This window comes from Amphiura filiformis, chromosome 11 (genome assembly GCF_039555335.1).
Source record: "Amphiura filiformis chromosome 11, Afil_fr2py, whole genome shotgun sequence".
NCBI lineage: Eukaryota > Metazoa > Echinodermata > Ophiuroidea > Amphilepidida > Amphiuridae > Amphiura > Amphiura filiformis.
In genome coordinates this window covers 58,963,335-58,990,860 of record NC_092638.1, presented here as the reverse complement: position 1 = coordinate 58,990,860, position 27,526 = coordinate 58,963,335, and the positions used below count along the sequence as shown (strand labels likewise).

At 36.9% G+C, this 27,526-nt stretch overlaps 1 protein-coding gene across 1 annotated transcript in view; it reads left to right on the top strand.

The window, feature by feature from the left end:
• LOC140165091 (fascin-like) overlaps positions 1-26,991 on the top strand; it is a 38,650-nt gene extending 11,659 nt beyond the window's left edge. The window contains exons 2-4 of the mRNA XM_072188518.1: positions 21,178-21,331; positions 22,538-22,857; positions 23,987-26,991. Coding sequence (XP_072044619.1) covers positions 21,178-21,331; positions 22,538-22,857; positions 23,987-24,195 — 683 coding nt within the window. The 3' untranslated portion in view covers positions 24,196-26,991. The remainder of the gene's footprint in view (positions 1-21,177; positions 21,332-22,537; positions 22,858-23,986) is intronic.
• The last annotated feature ends 535 nt before the right edge of the window (positions 26,992-27,526 follow it).

The window sequence follows — 27,526 nt, the reverse complement described above, 5'->3', positions numbered from 1 at the left end:
TAATGATGAGCTTAAGGGGGTACTACACCCCTGGCCAAATTTGTGCCTATTTTTGCATTTTTCTCAAAAATTATAGCGCATTGGTGACAAGTAAGATAAGTATATGGGCAAGGTCTACAATTACTGCACTGAAAATTCAGCAACTCAAGGCAAGTAGTTATTGATCAAATATTGGTTTCCCTCATGTTTGATCTAAATTATGATAAAAGTAGGCTATACATTTTTAGAATGTCAAAGGACTTATCAACTCATCTGTGAGGTTAAATTCGGGCTAAAATAATTTTTACTTTTATTTTTTTGAGAAAATCCTAAGAAACGTAATTTTTTTTTTGGGGGGGGGGAATTTTTTCGGTCAACGTTACAAATTCTTGGGCTAAAATTAGTTTTTTATTAATTTGTAAAAATTAGTTTAAAATATCCAGGAAGCGTTTTTTAATTTTTTTTGAATCGACCACTTCACCAAAAATATTGAAATTTGGGCGAAAATCAGAATATTTTATGATTTTGTTTTGAAAATTGAGCATTTTTGAAGCAAATTTCTCAAAGCTGGTCAAGATTACAAAAAAAAATTAATAATAATAATAATAAAACTGGTTCTTAGATATTTTTATCTAGTTTTTAAAAATTGATCAAAAAACTGAATAAAAGTGAATTTGTTGATAGCTCACGAGTGACACACTCACTATGAAAACGACACAGACAAAGACCATCGAGCGTTAGTCACTTCATGATGTGAGCATATCATAATGTTAGCAAGTCCAAAGTCAGTCAAGTTCTTTGTCGTCCATGTTTTGATTCACTCGGCTATGACCCATGTGTTTTATTGCTGTTCCAGAATAGTGGCACGTGTCTCCAATGACCTTTGACACTCGCCATGGGGGGATTGGAATATTAAACTTTATTATGTTCACATTTTGTTTGAGTCTTTTGAGGATTAAATGTTGGAGGATTTTATTTTGTTTGGGAAATTCCTCTGTGGCAAACTTGTCACACCAGATTGTGGCTATTTCGGAAATGGATTATAAAAGGCCCGGATAAAAGGCGAGTTATGGGAAGGCGAGTTATGATGAAAGAAAGTGGGCAAGGGAAAAAGGCAAGTTAGTACACACGGAAAAAGGCGAGTTATGGAAAGGCGAGTTACGATGAGAGAAAGTGGGCAAGGGAAAAAGGCAAGTTAGTACACACGGAAAAAGGCGAGTTATGGGAAGGCGAGTTATGGGAAGTTACATTAAGCTAATGTTCAAGTTGTAAGACAATGGCGAAATATGGGCTATTGGATATGGGAAGGCATAGGCCTAAATTGATGCACAAATAAATGACCAAATGCTAACCAATTTACTAGAGGAAAAACCCCAACCTGCATGGTGCCATTGCATATGGGTGTTTAGGGCCTACCATTCTTTCTACCTTGCAATAAATACATCGGATTGGTCAAGCAGTTTTATCTCGATTCGTATGGACCAAAATAACAATACCATGTAGGGCCTATAAGCCTATGGTATAAGTTATTGTAGGCCTATGCACAGAATATCTATAATTTGGACTAATAATTTGGTTTATCCGTATTTTTTTTTACTTACGTATTTTGAGTCAAGTTTACAATAATAATTATTATCCAGGTCTGTCCTTGAGTTCAATCTATGCCTACGGAAGTCTGTTGTAAACCTGGGAATCAACCATTTCCGTGTTTTTTGAGATTCTACAGGGGAAGCAGGAAGGATAAAAGATGCCAGATTGCCTGTACCATGGTCCCTGCACCACCAAAGATATCTTAGTATATTTTACCAGGGATCCTATTGGTCTATGGGACGTGCTGATATGCAGGGCCTACATTGTGCTTGTATTCACAATTATTCTCGTCACATGAGGCATCAGTGGCGTAATTTCGATCTGAAATTTTTTTAAATCCCATAGGAAAATGGCCGAAAAACGGCTTGTGCCCCCCCCCATCAGACCCGGTGCCCCCACAATCGGATGACCCACGCTACGCCACTGTCAGGCATTTGTAGGCCTCCCTATTACCTGAATATTAGTTGAAGTGGATGCATAGGCAAATTCAAGTTGCTCATAACTTGCTTAAAATTCATAAACGTATCATATGGGGCAAAGAAGCCTGCATAGGCCTAATCATGCATTCCCAAAGAAGCCGGCATATTAGGCCTGATCAAATTGAGACAAATCGAATGCCCGGATGAAGTGTCAATTTAATTTCCGTATTTTTGAAATTTCAAAAGGGAAGCAAGCAAGATAAAAGATGTTTAACTTATTAGATATGTGTACAAGATACCTTGCCATTTGGTATTGCCACATATGCTGGCTTTGTGGTATTATACTTGACGGGTTTAAAGTTCGAGAGGTGCTCCAATTTGACCAGTCCTCAGTGTTATAGTTAGACAATTTGTAGGCCTAAAATGTGACCGTTTTATGATCACTGGGCTAGTCCACTCTCCTGTTTATACAGCTATATCTACCAGCGCACATGGAAGTGCACTGGCTACATGTCAGATCAGCCAACATAATCTGGAAAATCTGTTCAAGTTCAGCCAACAATCAGTAGGATTTGTTTTTAAGCCAATTGGGTGTCAGCCTACAATTTCGTTTTCTTTGGCAAAAATGTTTGGAAGGCCACTGATTCAAGCAGTGTTTCTGTTGATCTATAGATGGTTAATCCTGTCTTTTTATTTCCATGGCTAATTGGTTGATAATGCTCTCTACATGTCGACCTGTTTGTGTATAGCTAACTAACTCTATTACTTTTGATCATATTCTTAATTACTGAATTAAAGTTGCCATTATTGTCATTTAAAATAACCCGGTTTATAGTCAAATTTGGTGTTCTGACCAAAAATCTAAAAATCAGTTTTTCGTTCAGATGATATTTCTGTCGGCTTGAGTAAACACTATGGCGTAATTCGTTGTCTTGAAGATGCATCGAACCAGGGTCAATGATCAGGTAATGGGTTCACCAGATTTATTCACTATGGACCACAATGGTCTCATCCCAATGGCATAGTTCAATTACCTCAATTAAACAATCATAGTGCAAAATTTGACCTCAAGTTTCAGAGTATGAGTTTTTGTACCCAAATTTTCAAAGGTCATTCAATGAATGTGCAAATGTATTGGGGTTATTAAAGAACTGTGCATGTTGTGGATCATATCCTAGTGATTGGACGTACAGTCATCTTGATATCTTTCATTTAGCCTGACTCATCACCATACAGTTACATTTACAGCCTACCTCCATTTTGTATCCATGCCATAATTGACTTATTGTTGAACTTGGTTACGGGATTCAAGTTGGCAGCTAGTAAGCTTAACGCGAAGGCCACCTGCCACTGAATGGAAGGCTTCTGATGTCATCATTTCCTTTGGTTTGGATAGCATCCACATAGCATCCATGCATCTTGGTTTTGAATACCTCGAGGCTATCGCCTATGATTGAAAAATGATATAAACACACAAACAAGTCATGGCCTTGTTCATGGTCATACTATTTATTCGTAAGAGATAATTGGAACATGAATATTACTATCCAGAAGCTCGGAAGATTTTAGATATTGGGGACAATGCCGAGGACTAATGGCGCCTGTCCCAAGGCGTTGGGGGGGGCAATGCTACTTTCCATAGTCACCAAATATTGTTTCCCATGGACCACTATGACCTACATAACAATTAGGCCTACATAACATATTTCGCAACTTCGGGTCTGAATCTTTGATAAGTCTACATTACATTGTTTGGATGTATCTGGCAACCTGGCACTTAGGCCTAATATTTCCATGGCCATGATAGCTCAAAAGCCTAAAATACATATCTTCTCCGCTGGCCTATTTGATAAAGAAAATGTTCTTTTCAGGGGCCGGGCCTGCATTTGCAAATGAAGCGGTCAGTGTCAATCCCGCCCACCATTTTTATAGGAGTGTGGTGCAATGGTGCCGAACTGCCGATTCATGTCAGTCATGGTACACGCAAATGGTTAGCTTGAAATAATTAAAAACGTGTCAGATTCCTTTGTTGTTCCATAGTCACCAGAATATATAACCATAGAAACCCCTAAACCATGCACAAAACCATGGATATGAAATACAGATCATGCTTTGTTTACAAATTGGCCAACAACACTTTCCAATGGTTTTATATCCCCCCAGAGACTTATTCTGATAATGAGTTTGACCTTATTTGGCCTCAAACATGCCAGACGTCTCTTGCCCTTATTTTCACCTCATAGCGACTTAACCTTGACTCATATATGATACACACCTGTAGGGCTCACCCACAGCACGTAATTGCACTCTACCTGAGCTGAGACGAAAGCTTACGTTTTTACAATGGCCCAATATTATGCAAAAGATCGTGTAGTTTTGAAATTCATGCTGATTTTAATCGGTCGAAGAAATTATCAAGATTTGCCGGAGGGCTATAATATTAGAGAAATGGCATGAACGAGGCTGTGAACATGTTGTGATATTGAAGATAGCATAAGCCACAGAAGTAGCATGTTTACTTGTCAGAGCCAACATCTTTGATCAAATCTTCGATTTATATATTTGTCATTTGTCATGATGATAACATTAATTTGGTAGAATACATGCATACAATTTATAATACATGTAGCATTTCCATTTTCCAGGGGCGTGTTACTGGCGTGTGTACACGACCGACCTTTGCATTTCAAGTTCAACGATAGTTCTTCCGATTTCAGACCTGCAAATAGATACATATTCGCATTGGTTTTTTTTATCCTGGTCTAATGTATAATGTAGCGATACACGTACATAATAGCCTAGTTTTTTTAATGGATCGACTTATGTAGCACACACACACACACACCTGTTTTCTGAAACAGGAAAAGTGCAAGGGAAAGTAGTCTTGGGCAATACTGATATTTGCTTCAGTCTTCAGCGGTCGTGCTATAACATTGTATTGCTTAGAAAGCAACATAATTATACTAACACATGGTAACGATTATGTTACACTAAATCATGTGATATTTTTCGGAGAAAAATTATTCTTGTGTATCGGATTTAAAATAAGTTTCATTTAATTTTATTAATATTGACATAAATGACATTATCCATGCATGATGCGTTCCATTTACATATGTATGAGACAGAAGATCGTTGCAGTATTAATTTTATGTTGCGTGATATAAAACGGGATTTTAACACGTATATGCAGGTTTATAAGATTGCAAAAGTTCATACGATATGAATTTTTCTTAAATCGCAGTAGACAATCATCACGAATCATAACGGTAACGGAATTTATATCAAAAACTATATCGTGTCACGTGAAAAATAAGCAACAAAATGATATCTGCAGATTGGAGTATATTTGTGTTAACTGCATGGACGTGACAATACTAAATAATGAATTTTAAGAACTGTCTTTGCTTATGCAGAAGATGGATGCGTAGTGTCAAGAATATTTCGCCTTGCAAATGGCCACATAAAATTAAATATTCGTTTCACGTCCACACCTTATTGGAAAAATGAGGAGCGAGGAAGGTGTTTTTTTTTTTTTTTTTTTTTTTTTGCTAAGGCAAAATATAACAGCAGTTTTCACGTAAATTTGACATTGCTAGCTCAGGTTACAGCATTCTGCAAAGAAACTTTTTTTAAATTTATAGGCCTATAAGATTATAGGCCTACGGGTTAGACCACAAAAACACTTGCATGTGATTCATGCTGACTAATATCAACTTGTTACATGGCATTTTTAAAACGAATTAATTCTTTTATTTTTGCTTACATCATGTAATGCAGTCAGCTGTCGCATAATTATGGAAATGTTGATAAAATTGAAAGCACATAAATATTTGTTTGAAACACAGCTTTGATCTACGTGTGCCCACTCCCCAATATCAAACACCTTCACATCCCCACTCGCAAAAATTAACTAAAACAATGCACTGGATTATTCTGATTTAAGCGAGGCCATATATCTTTATGATCAACAATTTTATTGCTTTATTGGATTTCAAATAATTATTGACTTGCTCGTGTGAAGGAAATTGACTGGAAGTGGTGAATGAACCATTGTTACTTTGTCAAGTTCATGAGTACATGCAACATCAGGGCACCAATATATCTGTACATTCATTGAATGACCTCTGAAAATCTGGGAACAAAAACTCATACTGCAACTTGAGGTCAAATTGTGCACTAAAATTGTTTAATTGAGGGTATCGAACTATGGCATTGGGTTGAGGCCATTGTTGACCATATTTTATTTTATCTATGCTCATCCGTCAGGCATAGTTCTGTAACCCCTATGTGATTGCACATTCGTAGAATGACCTTATATATATTAGGTATTAAAACTCAACTCCAGAACTTTGGGTTAAATTTGGCACTACTAGTATTGAACGGAGGTTGTGAACTGTGCGATTGTAGATGAGGCCATTATGGTCCATAGTGATGTGGACGGAAATGTGCAAATCACAGATAAAGACCGCATATGGAAGAAGATATGTTCTCAATTAAAATAAAATAAAATAATATCTTTAATCAAATTTCCGTTGATATATTTTCCATGAACTAAACTATTTACTGACAATTGAAAGAGGGGTACCGGTAGGCCATACAAACGGATGAAAACGTGAAGAGGGGGGGTTGGATCTGTTGATAAAAGGTTTATCTTTTTTTTAAATAATTTTCTTTTTCTGTAGGCCTATTTGTACATGGAAAGTTTACTCAGCCAAAATATTCGGTTATTTAATTTACAAGTTATAAAGAACGATTTCAAACATGACAACGGTATTGCCTGTTTGTCAAAGGAGGCATGCTGGGCTAAACAGATCATACACTGCAAAAACAGTGTTTAGAAATCGAGGACAGATTGGTGTTTAGAAAGTTTATTGTCTAGCATTTAAACACTTTAATGTTTAGATCCTAAACACATCTCATACGATTATGTGTTAAGATGTTTAAGATCTAAACATTAAAAGTGTTTAAATGCTAGACATTAAATCTAAACACCAGTATGTCCTCGACTGTGTTTGCACTGTAGTCTCTGGAACGGGTGTGTGGAGGCGTGTTGGGGGGGGGGGGGTAGCGGGGGCTCCCCTTCCCCCTCCCAATAATTTGGATGCGGGTGCTCGAATACCCTTCAACCCCCAATAATTTCAGTTCAAGAAAAGCGGGAAAATACGGGAAAAAAGAGTTTTTGCCAATTTTATGACTCGCCACAGTCCTCGGGCACCCACTACCCGAACAGGTCATCAACAAAGTTGGGTTTTGTCATCCCCCTAATGTTGAAAATCTTTCGGAGCCACTTATGATCGATGCACTGTAACACATGTGTAATAGCAGTATTCCATCAAGAAGTTATCCGCCCATATCTATTAGCATTTTTCAAACATATAATTATCTCAATTTATTTTAACCTCAAGTCCAGCTATTATAAAATATTCATCATTTAATGCAATTCTATCGTAAATGGGTTGAAACGGTAATTAAGTCCATTTATTCTAAAAGGGTGTCCATGCGAAAATCATAATGACGACGTGTCTCCAGGCGTGTACAGTATCCATGCATCAGAACCCCACCCTTACATGAAATGTCAAATAACAACATACCTTTAAAATGTTGATTTAGAGAATGCATCATCAATGCCTTAACTATACTCTGTTAATGTGGCTGTCTAACTGGAATCTGTAGTTTTAAATATTGTTAAAATACAGTGATCGTAACCCATGAGGACAACTGCAAGGTATAGGCCTACTTTTAAAACCAGGTACATTATGATAATTTTCCAAACGTAACATATACCGTAATTATTCGAATTTAAGCCACTGTGAGTTGCATTGCAAGTTGTGACGCTTACCTACCCTCAATTCAGTTCATGTGCAAAACCGTAACAAAACAAACAAACAAACATTAATTTTTATATATGGCCTTTGTACACTTTAACAAATATTCAAACACAATGTAGGCCGAAAAAGATTGGAATGAAATATCCTGTCTTGTGATTGGCTGCAGAACATAGTAGCGTCTACAATCGACAGGAAGGCAAACATTTGTCTGTAATACCTTTCATGTTTCCCGATATGTTTGCTACATGCACTAAATAAATGGACCGTATTTGTGTTCCTATCGAATACGAATTAACACAATGATACACGTATTATCATTGTGATAACACCAAATACACTTATCGAGTCGACTTATCATTTATGGAATGTGTAACACTTGACAACCAGACAGACTTGTGTTGACCAAGTGAGTTGATTTTGATATTATGATATTATCATGACCCACAGTAGGCCTAATCATGATCATAGGTCTACTGCAGATTGACCTTTTCGATAAATCCCATAAGCCTTTGTGAGTACACCTGAGAACTCGTCATTTGACGTCACGGCGATCTGTGCCGATGCACACATCGTTACTGCGCATTGCAAGACGGCGTGACGTCAAATGACGGCGTGACGTCAAATGACGAGTTCCAAGGCCCGCAAAGGCTTATGGGATTTACCGAAAAGGTCAATTGACACAACTTTTGAGACGCTGTTGACCTACTTGTTGACCTAGATGATCATAGCTCAAGCTTTTATTGGAGATGTCATCAAACGCATATGTAGGCCTAATAATTGATATAGGCCTACTCATTTTTGCTCACTCAAGAGTTAATTTTTAGTGCTCTGGAAAGCAATAATTTCAGACTGAACCAAAACACTGAAAAATCTCGGCACCCCAAAGTCTGCTTTGCACATCCCCGTACACACATTTTCGAAGACCACCTCCCCTCTCCCCCCGTAAGCACCACCGGAACTTGATTTTTTTCAGCCACGGACCATCTATATATTGCTCAATAAAGATGAACCGCGAAAGTCTACCAACCGCGGCGGGTTCACTGTTTGGTAGCTAAGAAAATCTGGCCCTACTCGTCGGGATAATAGATAATAGATCAAAACGACACAAAGTTTGGTTTTAATGATAGGCCTCAATGTCCAGTAGAAAACAGAATGTTTAAAACATCTGACCGCCTACCTTTAAGACAGATCTCGATAACCATAGCTGACGTGGTCGTCATGAAGTGATAATGAATGACATAGGTAACAGATAACGGTATACTTTAATTCTGACATGGACATAAAATAAACCCAAATAAGCTGTAAAATTACTGATAAAATTAATAGACCTGAAAATGATAGAAATACAAAGGTGTTGGGAATGATGAGTAAGCGCTCCTGTGTGGACAGGTCCGTGTAGGTGACATGGGAATTTGTCGATGGCGATATCAGTATTATTGAACCATTTCAATCAAAATGTCACAAACTGAGTAACGTGCAGGCTATCTACATGTTTTATGCAAGAGACATGATAAACTGGCCTCAAAAAGAAACTTATAATTTTTCACAAGGTCATATCTTAAAATCCTTTCCATAAAAATGAACAAATATTGCACACAGGATTACTTCAATACTCTACTCTAAGCACATGTCAGTAACCAAGCAGTTGTCCAACTGACACAACAGCAAAATGCACTGACATGGAACAGCTGAACCTAACAAAGAAATCTGTTGCGCTGTGAATTTTGGTCCAGGAAGGTGTTCTATGTCAGTGCATTTTGCTGTTGTGTCAGTTGGACAATTGCTTGGTTACTGACATGTGCTTAGAGTAGAGTATTGAAGTAATCCTGTGTGCAATTTTTGTTCATTTTTATGGAGAGGATTTTAAGATATGACCTTGTGAAAAATTATAAGTTTCTTTTTGAGGCCAGTTTATATTGTGAACAAATTGGCCTATGTGATCGTACACGACGAATGAGCCGTAAATGTCCTAAATTGTATTATGAGTATACAGTGTAAAATGTGCATGAAGGTCGTATTCATAGGTACCTCAAATTGGTGTGACATGAATCTCATTTTGAAGAGGATATTGTTGAAGAGGATAATAAGCTTCTACCTATTTCTATAGATTCTTGAATATCTCTAGTCTCTATTTGTTTTGGCTAAATCCCGTTCAAGTGGTGGATTACAAAGCATTGTATTTTGTCGATGTCTAGGTAACAATTAACAATGAGAGGACATTCCAGAACCTTGTTGACTTGGGGATGATTTGAAATGACCGCCAATTATGACTGTTTAATATTTATTACCAGCAATGTGGGAAAAGAGACACATGCAGAACCGAAAAAGGTATACCATTTTGTTGAAGGAGTAAAGTTCAACAAACCATAACCCCGCTTCTGGATATCGTTTGAAGTCAAATGGTATACCATTTTAAAACTTATGATATACATTTTCTAACCACGAAATAAAACAAAATTGACCGGGCGGAATTTACGGCTCATTCGTGATGTACGGTCACATATTATTGTGGATCGTTTGGTGGTGCTGTTGTGCATTTTGCACAGAGAATATCTGATAAAGCCATGAGTTGAAATTTGTGCCCCTGACTAACAATTCAACAGCCACAAAATGTAACAAAAAGTTGAAGAGAAACGATTAAATTATGTGGTGTGATGCCTCAAAGTCTCTAATTATCATAATTGTAAGATGCATATATGTAATTGAAATTGCGACTGCTGTTGTTAATAAATAAATAAAATATTAATTAATCAATAAATTAATAAGTAAATAAATTTAAATAAATAATGCATGAATCTTGTTTTAATATGGCTGATAATATGGTATGCAACGTGATTAAAATAAGCCTAAAAATAGGGATGACCAATGAACCATCAACTTGATTAGAACACTCCCATAGACATGCAGGGAGCTCAACTGTGCACTGCTTGCACATACATTTCTAAATTGATCTCATTCTTTTAGTTTTCAATATTTTTCTGTAAAATTTGGGGAAGTTACTGCCAATTATATTTTGTAACTATCTTGCAAATTACAGCAACACAACTTATTTTGTTTTTCTGTAAGTGCGAGTCAAAATTGGTCCATCGCCACAGTGCGCTTAATGCACATATCAAATGCAACCCCGGCCCCTGGGGACCCGGGGATGGCCGGATCGTGGGCCGTGGATTTTTGGTTTAAAAGTTCAAGTCCCGGGTAAACACCTGACCAGTCCCGGACCCACCTGGGCAAAACTCTCAGCCACTCCCCGGCCCTCCCGGGGCGAATAACCGTTGCAAACCGATGCAAACCCCGGGTATTCCTCGGCCCAAGTTCCCGGCCCTGAGCATAGGACATAGACCTGTTGATCTTAATATGGTTTTAATATCGCGGCAATCTTGTCATGCGTGCTCAAAATTCGCGGCAGGTATGTCTTCAAAGGAATGCCGAGCTCTGGACATGCTGGGTGAATTTTATAACCCGATATGATATGCCCGTGGCCAGGAGGGTGCAGGGAGTGTGACGTGACATGGCGGGGAGATCTTCCTGGTTGAAGGTGTACGGGGACGTGCCACAGTTTTGGGGTGATTTTGGCACACTCTCGAAGGAATTTTACGTTGCATATATGAATGTCGGACCCCAGTCACCCGACTTTCCCACTTAGTCACTTCGCGTATTTTTCATGCTTTATAGTGGCAGGGGGCACGGGACAAGAGGGAGATACCTGTGTGCCATCACTATATAATTATAATATGCATGCTTGTTTTAAATATTACGAGGCGTGAATGGCGGGTCGGAAAATACCGGGAATAAACCAGGAATATCGTATTGATGTATGCCTATATATGATTAAAACATCAAAGATATGAAGAAACAGATTACTACATTTACATCTGTCCAGGATACGGGAGTGGCGAATGTTCGATCTTTGCATAAACATTTTAAGCACATAGTATTATAGGCCTATACGATTTTTTATGTCAATCCAAAATACAACTTCAATTATAATGAGGCTATTCTGTATAAGGCCCATACCCCATCCAAACATGCCTACCTTGAATCTTGTTTAAAATCAAATGACCATCTATCAAACTTTTGCCGCACAAGTTATTAATATTTTGTTTCACGAGGTTGCCATTTTGCATATTTAAACATCCTTTCAACGATTTGTGATCAAAAAATCTCGGCGGGTCGTTAAAACTTAAAACTAACGTAAAAAATAAAAACCAATACATTCAACATAAATAAGCGTATAGCATGCCCTCGTCTGCACATGCATAAGAAGCCAGTGTGGTCTGGTTAAACATGCTAACTTTAGAGCCCCGTTAACGTTTAAATAGCAGATACATCATGTACATGGCCTACTGCAAAATTTGGAAACAACAGCCATGATTTTGTGGATTATTAATATACATCCACGGCTCAAGTACGGCCAAGTGATAGGATTCCCCGGCCCATAAACGCGGACATCCTTACTAGTAAACCACGGCCATGTTCACGACCCATTTTACTGGTTGGAAAACCCCGGGTAAGTTACGACATAATCCCGGGTCTTGCCCGGGTAAAGTCCCAGCCCAATGTCCCGGGGTTTTGGCCGACGTCAATTCTTATACCAGTCCCGGGTAAGACCCGGTTCCCCCCGGGACACAGGCTGAGTCAAATCCCGGGTCACATGATGTCAAGTCCCGGACCATCCCCGGGTCCCCAGGGGCCGGGGATGCATTTGATATGTGCATAATTGCCAGTGGCTGAGTTTAGCACTGCTCAAGAATGGCACAAAATATTCAAATCAGTAAGATCAGGTGAAAAACGTGGCCTACTGAGCTGTAATTTGGCAGAGTTGCCAGTAATACCTCTATCATACCCTCTGTAAAAAGGTTAAAAAATTGAACAAGTAGATCTCGAGTTACAAATTAAATCACCAGCTTCCCTTTGGAATTTTTATATTCCTTTCAAATCATGTTAAGAAGACACCTTTCTGAACATAAATGTGAAGTTTCGTGCTCATTCGATGTATTGTTCACCTGATCTTAACCCTAAACGTTTTCTTATATTTAGGCCTATAACATCTACAACTTGCTGCTGGCTATACCTTGTTTAGGACTTTCAAAAGAAGTACCTGAATGTGCAACCATAACTGTTTCAAAATAGCCCGCGATAGTCATGCAGGTAACTCCGAGGTCAAGCATTGAATTGGTTTGAACAAAGATACTCATAATGTATTGAGTGCTACTTTGGTTTGAATGAGGAATACTACAGGAATACACATGAGCATGATGAGGATAATCTCTATTGTTGTGAATGAGTCAATGACCTTCAAAACTTAAGATTTTGTTTACATACACCTACTAATTGGTCATATTAAACCCAATAACATTGAAATTCTTGGTTGTGAAAAAAAAAAGTTCACCTACTTAGTGCAATTTTGATTTTGTGCCATATCGGCTATCTTGGATGATTTTTGGCAAATGTCCTCTAAATGCATGATTTCAATGCCTTGGTTTGAAAAAATAAGTTATGCCAGTGACTAGTTAAGTGCCATTTCATAAGAAACCCTTTGATACTTTCACAATATGCTTGTTTCATGTTTGCAAATATGTTAAAATAAAGAAATATATAAAGGTAAATATATGCTTATGCCAATTTTGCTCCCAACTGCTATTTTTGGACCTTGTCATTTTATTTCGTTCCAATGACCGGTCAGAATGGGAAACTTTGATAATTCATAATTCGAAAAGTTTTTGACAGATTTTGACCATTTAACCACCAAAATACTTCTGTTGATTAGTTCTACTCAGAAAACAATCTTTTGTAGCAATAGGGTCAACATGAAATTTTGATGGTTATCCCTACTAAAAAGGCTTACTTGCAGCAGAGAAGAACTGCCTAAAGTTAGGAAATCATTTATTTTTTAATAATAGAAACTGTTTAAACCACAGAGAGCAAACCGTTGTTCAGTAAATTTTAAAAATACCATGAACATTTATATTTTTCCAAATAGGAAAAAGTACAATTTTTCTGTCATTGACAGTGAGCACGTGATCATCCAATTTATCAGAGGTAAATTTATATGAATCTGAATATATAGTCATTTATTGTTGTTTATTTTCGGAACTATACAAGGTCGTTTGCGGATTCACAATTTTTAAATTAAACGTACAATTTGAAGAGTCCATGTATTGATCATGACATGCACACGCCTCAAAGCTGATTCACAGTACGCAATCACTGTAAATCATTAAAATTTAGACAAAATTACAAAATAGCACGAAACTTATCCCCATTTTGTTACATTTTAATTTAATTCGGAATCGCTATTTGTGACCCATTGAATTGTTTTAATTGGTTCGTACACGCATGGTTTAGCATTATGTCAATTGGTAACTAGTTTCTCTTTATTAAAAGTTATGTGAAACACCGAGTATAATTTCCATTTAGGCTTACAGGCCTACTATACATGCTATATTAAAGGCTCATAAAGACAAAATAAAGCATTTACATGAATCTGTAATTATATACTGATAATATATTAATAAGTTACATGTATTTGAATGGGGCTTCCAACTTCGCCAATACTGAGCACTGTTTTCTTTTTTTGCCAAATTGTCTGTTAAATTCCAAATGCGTAATGTATTCCGTATCGTTTACGTCAAACGAAGTAGTAATTTTCAACATGATTAAACGTAGTCATTAATATACACGAGCATTACACATTTTTGCATTTGTCGTCACTTGTCAGGAGTGTTAAACATTTTCTCCTTATGAATTGTTTGCAAATTATTCTATTATTAGAATGTTCTTTTACTGATATTAGAAAATCATTCTTATCATACTTCATATTTTCGAGTGAAATCACTTCCAAGTTTTCTCAGAAATCCTGGTATATTTTCTTAAAGGCACCCTCCAGCAGTCTGTACGTGGTAAAGGTCATCGTCCTCAAATTCAAAAAAAAAAGAAAGAAAAAAAAAGGAAATTTTGTCTAGCACTCGGCTTAATGTGTATTTTCCATTTGTTTCATTATCCCGTAGAGAAGACACCTTACACTGACAACAATGCATTTCTCACATTTTAATTTCCGTACTGATCTGCTATCTAGTGCAACATGGGTCGCTACTATACTACTTACTAGTGACGAAATGTACCTCAATGAACAGACCCAAAATGTTTGCAAAATACTTGTGTTTATTTCTTAACTATCGATTCGTGATTAATTCTCACAATTAAAACAGAGGGAACAAAGTAATGGGAGTGTCATTTCATGAAATTGGGCGATAATGTTGCAAAGGATTCTGGGAAGGGTACGATATCTTCTCCAATTATTCCGTTGTATATTTCTATTTCCAATATTTTTACTACAAAATCTACATTGCAATATTGAATTGGTAATTTCATTGAATGGTGGAAGTATACGTGGCAACTTATCTATAAAGATGAACCTGATGAATTTATGAGCAGTGACCCGGCAATTTTGTACTTTAGTAATTAGACCTTAACCCAATGTCACAGCAATTTGTCACAAAATATATATTATTCCAAGTAATTCGACCATAACAGAGTGTCGCAGTAGTTTGTCAACAAAATAAGTATAGATAAGATTCGTCAATTCAGCTTTATTTCTGAATTTTCATGGACATCAGAATTTAATAGTAATACAAGACGGTTTTACATGTACAATTTATATTAGAAGTTTGCAGAAGTTGGTCAACAATTTGACAAGCTATTACATCAAAATGATTGTTATTTTTGTCTTATTTATCTAAATCTGCCTAAAAATTTGACAAGCCAATCAAAAATCTTCCCCTCCCCATTTTATTCACATAAATCTTGCAAAAGGATTTTCCTTATTCGCAAATATCATACAACCTTACCTCACATCTGTCTTATTCGAGGAAAGAAAACGGAAGTCGCTGTGATTTTTACCAAATGTTCCACATTTCCATCCGCGGAAGGTGTTAACCCAACAATACGGTACTATCAGACAGTACACATACACCACTTTCCAATGCTGTGACGTAGTAGTTAGATGCAACGTAAAGTCATAGTGGTACCAACGTGTTAATAAAGTGACTTCATCAGGTACTCTCATTTAACATTTGGAAAGAAAACAAGTTTTGCGCGTTTTATAAAATACTGTTGAATGTGTCGATATATATTTTTGTGTTCAATGAAATGCAATTACAGACGTGGCGAAAGTAGGTGGTATTAATTCAATTTTTTGGTAGATGCTTCATAAAATTACAATACTCCCCATTTTGCAAAAGAAGGTTAGGGCTACGGTTTAGGGTTAGGGTTATCCCATTTGCATATTGGGGAATATTGAATGAAGCAACTACCAAATATTTGATAATAACACAGAAAATAATTTAATCTTAATGAAATTGTTAACAGAAATGTTAAATGTTATCACATTGTTTAAAATTTTGCTGACTAGTATCCTGCAACTTGTGCAAGACACCACTAAGATAGCAAACATACTCACCTGTAGGGCACAGTTCTATAACCCCAATATGCTTGTACACTCATAGAATGACCTTTGAATATATTTTGGGTACAAAAACTCACACTTCATAACTTGAGGTCAAATTGTGAGCTTTGATTGTTGGATGGAGGTCATTGAACTGTGCCATTGAAAATGAGAAGACACCACTGCAATAGCTGCCATTTGCATTGCGTATAACGTCCGTACAATATAGAATGCAGTAATTTTCAAATGTCTGCAGGGCAGCTATAGTTAGATTACAGATGGTGACATCTCCATAGTTGATATTAGACTACTTACTCGATGTTCTAAAATTTTGATTTTTTTTTTGTAAACTAAGTCAAACGAAATAGGTTACACAGTGTTTAGCACAAACATTAATCGTGTCAATATCGGTTCAATTTGGTTGCATAAAATGAAAAATACGGTTTCGGTCTGCCTCAGTCTTTAAACTTCCATGGTCTGCTTCGTGTTAAATATTATTTTCAAATTCAACTACAATCCCGGTCATAATTGTTCGAACACTTTAATATGGGTACCTCAAATATGCCCCCCATTCCCCCTGATCAATGTTATTGGTTGTTTTTTTGGTCATGAACCCCTAGAAACATCCAACATTGATTGGTGGGGCAGGGGGAGGGTTGTAGTAGTAGGAAATGGTTCAGACTTCACGTCAAAGAAAGCGATATTTTAATATGTCAATTATATCAGAAATACGGTCTCAAACAGTCCTACTTTGACACAAGTGTTCGAACGACTTATGTCCGGGATTGTAGGTCACAGCACTTTGCTGTATTGTTGCTGCCGTGTAAATTCGGCTAATCCGTCTAAAGTCCACTCTCACCTTGTGCAAGATTTTAGAAAATATCTTCAACAGGTGGAGTAAGAATTCCAAATGGAATGAACACATAGGTAGCTCCATTTGAATTTCATACACCCTCTGAGAGAGATTCAACCTGAATCTTTCACAGAGGGAGTTAGGTCTCAAATAGAGTTGATGTGCTAATTACATTTGCATGTTATACTATTAGTATACTGTGGAAAATATTTCTAAAATCTTCCACAGGGTAGTGTGGATTGGAAATGGAATAGCCTAATTTCATTGGTCTTTCAATACCATGGACAAATACTTTGGCTTAAAATTATATCATTTCATCATTAGCTTATGAATTATATCATTTCATCGTTGCTTTTAATGGTGTTATTAGCCTTCAGCCCGTTACTAATGGAAACTAAACAACAATTACCTATGGTATGCTCTTTATTCATATCGTTAGGAGTAATATTTGATAAAAGCATTGGCATTGCAATTTCATAGCGATTGAAAATGTTGATATAAATTTGGCGATCAGCACCAGTTGGCTTGATAAATGGGTGAAATCATGTAGTGCTTAAAGGTACAGTCCATCAGAGTTCATGTAGATTAGGTCAGGTGCTTGACATGCCGAGTCCATTTCTGCGGTGTTAAATTGTATTCCATGGGAATATGCACTCTTTTTCGCCTTTTTATATGTAAATTTCGTTTAATAAATAGCACTATATTTTGACATGTTTCTGGACATACTGCAAAACTTTATTTTAAAGCACAAACTGAACTAGTGTTGACCTCAACACTGCCCCCTAACGCCTCAAATTGGAGGGTATGCCATACTAACCAATGTGAGTCGCTTGAGGGCAGTGCCGAGGTCCACACAGAGTTTAATTTCCGATCTGTGCTATAAACAGTTGAAAGACTTTGCAGTATGTCCAGAAACAAACTATATTTTGATTATAAAAGAGATTTAAAAGAATGAGCAAAACAAGAGTGGAAAAATAATGCGTTTTCCCATTAATATTAACACTTAAGACCGCATTATACATGTACTTCGCATGTGTTCCAATATGTGTGGGTGGATTAATTGCACCTTTAACATGGTCACGGAAGGGGAGCAAAAACGCCAGTAACTAAGTCATACTCAAGCCATTCCATAGATACAAAGAAGCTCAAAGATAGATATTACCTAATGATACGGATTGTCCAGAAAAGCTGTAGAGTAATCTTTAACATGCCATAAACTAATGCTCTAATTATGTCAACAGATTTCTGTAATTGTGGAAAAGCGAAATATCACTATTGAGAAATGAGTCACGGTATATAGTGGGTGATTCGCAGCATAAAGAATGACTATTATATTTATCAAGGAGTGTCTGTCAGTACATGTAAAACCGCATGTGTTACTTAAACAGTACTGTATGTTTAATGTAGGCCCTATGTTTAATTCAAAGCTAATGGTTCAGTGGCATGTGGGAAGATATGTAAAGTACGGTGGATAATGTCGCTGTAATCTCGACTTTTTCAATTGACGGCCTTGCTTACATTGGCATTCATTTTGTAACTATAATATATGCAGTGATATACTTGTAATGCTTTTAAGCTCCTGATATTGTTTTGAGATTAATTGATACTGCACTGGTCAATAATTATTATAGTAAACCATTCGAATCAATAATACCTGTAGTACGCTATGCAGAGCAGGTGAAAGTGGTGAATTGTGGTCTTTTCAGTGTGTAAATTATTATGCACAACATCTGGCTATTAATGTGCTATTCCAATTGATATCCATACACCCCCTGTGGAAGACAAGACCTTAATCTCTCACACAGGGGTGTAGATTTCAAATAGAGTCGCCAATATTCAGGTAACCCTTTTGAAATTCACACTCCCTGTGTGGAAGATGCAGTCTATGATTATAGTCTTGTCTTTCAAAGGGGTGATGGATTATAATTGGAATAGACCACATCCCGGATATGAAATCATTAGGACCTACAATTAAAATTTTTAGCTATTGTTGTTTAAATGCAGAGAAAGACGAAATCTTGAATACAAGACGAAGATCAAATAGTAAAGACAAACCAATTCCAATTAAATATCGGGGAAAAGATAACACTATGTGTAATCACATCGTCACTATAGGGTGTGTCATACACGGTGGTGTCGTATTCGAATCTCGAGGGCATAGTTCAGTAATTTGGTTTTGTCACAAGAAAACCTTTGCCAAATTGTGTTGATATCATCATACACAAACACCAGTGGTGACCATGGTGACAGAACCAATGTTCAGTTCAATATCAATCTCCAGGGGGCACAGTTCATTCTGATGTATTCACATCAGTGCACCTGTGAACTTAGAATGAACTACCTGGCTTGAATTATTCCACAATGAGCAAAATTCAATCCCTGTATTATTTTATTTTTGTGGGAAGTTTTGAGTTTTCTGGGTGCAGAGTTCAGGTCAATTTCGGGGTCAATCTATGTCCAATCGTGCTACGCACGCAGCTCCCATAGACTTTGGTCTTGGAGTGAGATTATGATAGCAGGTAGTGTTGTCTATAGTGCAAAACCACCTTGGAAAGTGCATAGGGGTTTTACAACGTGTGGTTTGATGTATTGGTGATGAAGCAATATTTGGAAAGTGAAAGCTTTCACATCTTTTTTAAATGGCACGCCACGAAGGTGGCGAACAAAAATTTGGCACCCTCGCATAATGTCTGTAATGTTAGAACTAATTTGAAATCGGATCTTGAATGTTGTTGAATTGCAATCAGCTTCGGTCACCGATAGGATAACTTTGGTCTGGTGTTAGTTTACGTTCACTATGGACCACAATGTTCTCATCCCAATGCCATAGTTCAATAACCTCAATTGAACACCCATAGTGCAAAATTTGACCTCAAGTTGCAGAGTATGAGTTTTTGTACCCAAATTTTCTAAGGTCATTCAATGAATGTGCAAATGTATTGGGGTTAAAGAAATGTGCCCTGATAGATGAGCATGTTGTGGATCCTAGTGATACGTTGCTAGGTTTTCATGAACTGTGTAGCTTCTTGGCTTACACGGGCATCATTTTATGGTTACCACGGCCTTATCAGTCCTTTGTCAGGTCCAATTTCCGAAGGATGTTGTTGTGTAAATGTAGTCCGATTTCATGAAGATTTGCCAACCCATTTTTGTAAGACAATCGTGCTATTAAAGCGATCCAATGTATTTAGGGGTAGAATATAATGTAGGTGGCTATCCTTGCAAAGCCTTGTATTCCCTCATGAAATTATTATTAGGCGCAGTGAAAGTTTATGACCACTTGTCAGATTATATGGACTTAAAGATACTTTTAAAAGGGGTGATCATGGTGATCCTGCCCCAAGTTACTCCAAAAAGTGAGCCATTTTATGCATCAGAAACCTAGGATCGACTGTTTATAACCATATGTGATGCGATCAAGCAAAATCAGTCGGAACTCGGAAATATTAAATTTTTAGTTTCTTATAGGATAGTAAAAAGCATTGTTTACAAATCTGGATTTTGCGGAAAATACCATTGAAATTGAAGAACCAGTTCCAAAGATATGAGCAATTAAAGAGTTTCCAAAACAACAAACCAAACGGATCCTTTGTAAGGCCATATCTCAAAATCAATATTTCCGAGTTCCGACTGATTTTGCTTGATCGCATCACATGTTCATAAGCTTTCAGTCGTTTGACAAATATATCGTCCAATATCATGAATATGGGCTGTAAAATTACAACACAGTAGCTTAATTTTCTGTATTATACAAGTAGGCCTAAATTATGCATAAACTTGCAAATTAAATTTCTAGGCCTAAATATCAACTGAAATTTTGGAAATAAGCTTTTTTCAGTGAAATTCACAACCCGGCAATTTGTCGTCAGTAAGGGGAATCACACTGAGACTACAATATCATGTTGACAAAATGCATCTGACCAAATCCCCAACATCACTAACATTGAGGAAGTGGTTTGTTCCATGGTTTACTATACTTTCCTGTTCCGTTACACTAAGAATAAAATGTAAGCATCTGATCATATTTCTTAATGCCTTTTCTTTATTTTTGTGTCATTTCAGGTGTAGATGTGTCTGCCATCACGTGTGATGAACCAGAAGATAAGGAGATCTTTCAGTTGGAATATTTGGCTGGCAAATGGGCTATCAGAACCTGTGAAGAGACTTACTGGCAATTAAAGAGTGATGGCGCTATACACAAAACTGGTAGTAGCAGGTATGTTGCAGTTGTTTATATGGAATGGGACTTATCAGGGGAAGTGCAGTGATTGAAGACTCTGGATTAAAATATCAAGTTTACGGTTCAGCGGAACTTCAGCCTTTGTGAACGCGTGTGTTTAAAGGAAGGTGACCCGATATGGTAGTTGGAAATGGAATTCTTTAAACTTCCGTATAACATAGAGTATCGTTCCTTTTAAGCATTCATGCAAAAAACAACAACACGTAAATGGAATTGCTGACATTTATACCGCATGCACGATACTGGTAGTCTACAGTGTGTTTATTAATCAATGATAAAAATTTAATGATAATTATTATGTATTAAATTGATCTTTCATTTGATATCAAAATAAAGTGGGGTGACGGGGCTGTCAATCGGGTCACCTACCTTTTGAATTGTTTTCTATCAAAATTGAATGGGCATCGTACAGTAAACACACCAGAAACGTTATAGGCCTACTTATACTATGACTTGTAACTGTTTGCAAACGGACAATGCCTCTTGCGTCTGATACAGATGTGCTGATACATATGAGCATGTTTGAGATATAAGTACCACATGCTGTCACATGTTTGATTTTTTTTGGTATCCAGGACGGTTATTTCTTTGGCAATTAGATACTAAGATGCCTTATCATATCACTTCCTATTGTCATAACACGGTTGTATGATATGAATGTAAGGCGGATCGGTACCACTTTGCCAAATAACAAGCTGAATGGGATACAATATGATTTTATAAAACATTGACAATGCCAGGGTAAAATCAAAAGAGGATAAAGATGCAAAATGGAAAGCATAAACGTGAGGGTGTAGGGCAAGAAAGGCCTGTCTGCAATTGCTGCCAGGTGTCAAGTGCACAATATAAAAGCAAAAGATGGTTAAATTATCTATAGGGCAGCTATTGCAGCTGGCACCAAACCATCGAACTGTACAATGAAGGAAACTAACTCAAAAAGGGAATATAACGATGAGTGAAATGGAAAGAGAAGGAAAGAAAGAGAAACCAACCAAAATGGTGGATATTAGACAAAAGTAATGAGGGGAAAAGAAAAATGAAAGAGCAGATGTGATTATGTGAAATGTAATGTCACAATAGGAAACGCAGAATGCCCAGAGCTGGAAACGAAACGAAACGGAAAAACAATAAGTTTAATATAACCTAATCCTATAATTTTATGTTCTTTCCTCCTTCCTACAGGACTGACCCACAGTGCCATTTTGATTTCGAGTACTTCACCGATCAAAGCAAACGCCATCAAGTTATCATCAAGGCTGCAAACGGTAAATACGTAGGCGCTAAACCCAGCGGTCATCTCTTCGCTAAAGAAGACTCTCCAGATGCCAACGATAGTACCACATTCTGCTTTGAGCTCATTAACAGACCAATCCTGGTGTTGAAGAATGACCATGGATTCGTCGCAGCGACAAAGAAAGGCGACAAGTATGAATGTGCCCGTGCTAACTACGATGTCTTCAAAGTGACGTACGATAGGAACAACTATGCCTATCATCTTACAAGTAAGTTTTTATCATTGGGCCAGTCGAAAGTCACACACCCCTATCATGCCTATGGAAGACGTAACTTTAAAGGAAGTCTCCGGCAATCACAACATTTTGCCTTGTATGTTTGAAAATTATCAAGCACGAATCACGTGATTTTATTTTAAACTCATGGCCATAAAAATGAATAAAAACAGCCGTCTCTCAACACGCGATATTCGAAATTCCCGGATATTGAAATTGTCTAGTGCAATGACGTCCCAATAATACAATGAAAGCTTTTTCAAATTTCGGGGCGGGAATTTTGAATATGGCGTGTTGAGAGCCGGCTGTTTTTATTCGTTTTTATAGTCAATATGAGTTTCTTTTGAAGAAACCCACGTGATTCGTGCTTGATAATTATTGTACCAACATAAAAGGCGTAATGTTATGATTGCCGGAGACTTCCTTTAATCTCCCACCATGCCGGTGTGTAGATTTTAAATGGAGTCACCCATTCAGGTAACCACATTTGAAATTCACACTCCTTGTGTGGGGTATTGCAGTGATGTCTTCCAAAGGGGGTGTATGGATTTCAAGTGGAATAGCCCATTACACTATAATTGAGCTTTACTCAACGGTTCAAATATCCACGAACTAAATTTTAGGGCCAAATTTAACAAATTTGGGTAAAATATGTCTAGTAGTGGCTAAAGTTAATTAGAACTTTTTGGTCTGTTGATTTAAACTGTTGATATTTGAACCAACGTTGGGTAATACTGACTTCTTAGCAGTGTAATAATGGTGGTCATGTCCACATAATTATACTCCGATTGTTATACTGACGAGTAGACCTATTATAGGTCTAAATGGGAAAGACTACTAGGTAGACACCTCATTAAAATAATTGCTTGAAAGCAATTGCTCTATCCAGACGATTGTCCAATTACTCCAATATCACCAAAGCATGCAAATTACCAACTAATTACACCATCAAAAGGCACAGTTGAGAGATTATTTGTTTGAGGAAAAAAGGAAAGGAAAAGAAAGAAAAAAGTATTTTTCATGCCGATTCAAAATGTGGTGATTCCAAATGTGATGTGTGATGACGAGAAATAAAAAAATGGGGAATATTTTAAAATGTTTGATTTTGATTATATTGTTACAGGTGAAGACGAGCAATCCAAATGGGGCATCGCAGATAACGGTGACGTCATACCAGGAGTACCTGCAGCGGCTGATTTTACATTTGAATTTGAAGGCCAAACCACCTTCTACATTCGCGGACCTAGCGGTAACTATCTGTCTGGCGAATCCAATGGACTCTTCACAGCGAAATCGAACGAGAAAGGCCAGAAAACCCTATGGGAGTATTAAACGACTGAAAGCAGAGACTATAAATACTTAGTATCGAACAAAGATATTATAGTGTACTATCATATTTGTGGTTAAATTATAATATTTGATATCATATAATACACACAAAAGTTTGGAAGTGGGGAGCATGGTACCGAGCCAATTGACTCGGCTATATACTGCACATTGAATAATAGAAGACGGCTGATATAGACTACTTAATAATTGGACTGTTTTTGATAGTGTTATCATTAGTAATAATAATTATATTTGAAAATAAAGGAGAATAATTTTGGTATGGAGAATTACCAACCGTTTTATACATATAAAATTGGAATATCTGTCTTATGATATTGGTATATGTAAGGATGCTGTTTATAACCAGCAAGTGCTGTACTTATTCGCAATTTTATATAATAAGGTAAATGAAAGTGTTATTATGTACTTTTATTAAGCTTTGTAAGCTTCAAGGGTTATTATTGACCAATGTTTACGATGGAAGAAGAAATGATAGATTATTTAGTCTCGACGAGTCGGTGTTGTCAACACGATGAAGCTGTTTTTTGATCGCGTATCTATGCCGCGTCTTTAAACACGTGCGTATGTACGCCAGCACTTTGACGGTACGCTCGTGATTTGGAGCTACGTACAAATTAAATACCCACTGATGTCACTGACTCGTCGAGAGTAAAATGTTATTATAGTGGACACAATGTTAAAGACCAAAATATTTTTTAATTATAATCAACGACCAAAAACACAATTGCTGTTTTTTGTGTGTGCATGTTTTCTGTTACCTGAAAAATATTACAGGTTGTCTAGATTTTGAGAAAGGTATGTAGTTGATAATTAAAGAAAAGTGCTTCCAGGAATGAGAAGCAGTGATTCGTTAATGTAATACTTTCTCCCATGTATCCCATCATGCTCTGTTCTTGGGGTTTCACTTCCGCTGACAGCATTCTCATAATAAGCGTGCAAATGCATGTTACCCCGTAAATCCCGTATCGACTTCAAACCCATGAGAGGGGACGAATACGAGTACCACAACACACCCCTTTAGTAGTACATGATGGGATATTTGGAAAGTCTACACGTGGTTCATGAATGCAGATGAAAGATAGACCGCCATCTGTCGTCGTGTAATGATGCAGCTATTTCATGCTCGTAGCATCTGAATCCACTCTCGGCGTCCACTAGGTAAACTTCAGTGGACGCAAGGTGGAGTAAGCATGTTATAGTTGCACATGGTAATGACTTTGAACCATTGAGCTATTTCAGTTGATATCCAGACACAGATGTGGAAGTAGTGACCATACTCTACCACACATGGGAGTGTGAATTTCAAATGGGGTTACCTGAATGGGTGACTCTATTTTATACACCCTCGATGCAGGAGTCGAAGGTCATTGTCTTCCATAGTGAGTGTATGAATTTCAACTGGAATTGCCCATTCTAGGTTTGTAGATAACCCCATTTTGATTGTATATTGCGTTGGTGAAGGCAATACAACTGTGTATAGTATTATGTATCATCTGCAGTAAGATGAAGGGGAAAAAGTGGCTTCCAAGGGCTTTCATGGAGTAGAATGTGAAGCGAAAAGAGACGCACTTATAGGATAGCTACATCTACTGCAACCACTATTAAGCCTTTGACAGATATATATAAATTATTATTAAATCACATAGTTTTTGCAGGGTAGTTTTCAACCTCATTGGACCATTATTATGAAAACAAACAACATGTTGGCGCGTGCGGTAAGTTTCAGAATGTATATGTAAAGGTTTGGAAACAATTCAGCAGAACTACCACACTGTTGATCTTAATATCAGATATTAAACACTATAGATATAAAAAGCATGTCGCTCATGCAAAAATGCGCAATAGAGGTGAGATTTCTGCCTTGTATACCCGTGCGTTATATTACAAGTTATGTTGAGGGAAATGTTTATTATTTTTATTATATAGATGTAAAAAAAGAAAGGATATTTTGTTTAAAACGGAATATAAATCCGACCTTGATTAAATGGGTTAACTAATATTATTCTTGTTTGATATTGGTGTTTATTTACAGCGCACTTCAAAGATAAAAATGAATCTTTCTATTGCAATACTTGAATGTTTGATAAAGAATCATGCATGGCAAATATTATATCAAGATGGTGGTTCAGTGGTATATATATAGAGGTATATATAGACTACTTAAGTAATTAGTTACAATTTGGTCTGTGTATCTCACAGAAACTATGTTACAATGAAATCGGTTAAGATTTCGCGCGCATTATTCTCTGCAGCTTTATAAAAAGAAAGTGTAAAGCTGAATTTATAGTCAATCGCTTTTACACAAGCGAATCGCGTGAGAGTGGTAAAATGGAAGTAGGTTTTACACACTGAGCATGCGTATGGTTCGCGTTTCTGCAAAAGCGATCGATTTTGAATTCAGCTAAGCCATGACCAAATTTTATTTCACATTCCATAGGCTAATAATTATAAGTTAACAGAATTTTTTTTTCTTACAAATTTGATACAATGATTATTTATTTAATTTCGTTAAGTTTTGGTAATATTTGCCAACGTATAGTAGAGACCTTCTAGGTAAAAGGAGGGGGAACCTGTGTGGATGAATAACATGTAAATTGTATATAGGTATGGTAATGGCACCCATCACAGCTAAAATGTTTTCATATAATTTGGCAACACTTTGTAAAACCAGATGGCAATGGATGAAGACGATGTGTGTGTATTTACACTTATCCAACGCATTTGTTTTTGTAACGCAAACTAACCGTTATAATAAATATTATAATTATGATTAGTTTATCGATGAGTTGATGTAACGTGTCCTTTTTGATGTGTTCTTTACATGCCTTAAACCTGGACGCCCTATATCAGATTTTGGATACTGGCCCGCTATATCGATATTTTCTACATGTTCTAATTTTAAAATACACACAAACAAATAAAAATGTACCAAAAAGTAATTGCTCATTTTAAATAATGGCCAATATTCCAAAACGGTTGATCGTATGCCAAATTTGGGATATGAAGTCGAAGCAAAATTTCTGCGCATTATGACACCTCATTTGTTGCAATGTTCTTAATATTGATATCGCAACGTACATTTGCAGCAAAATCCTATTGCTTTGCATACAGTATCCATTGAACATGTTTAAGGAAATCTGTTCAGCTATAAGTATATGGTAAGTAAAAGAGTCCAAGAGCAGAAATATTTGGTGTCAAACCACATTTGTATAGATTTATTTGCGTAGCAAAATTAAACACGAATTTTCGGTCATAGACCTTTGTCAAGTGATGACCTTTTGCGTGCCGGAAAACAAAGGAAGAGGAGAGCACA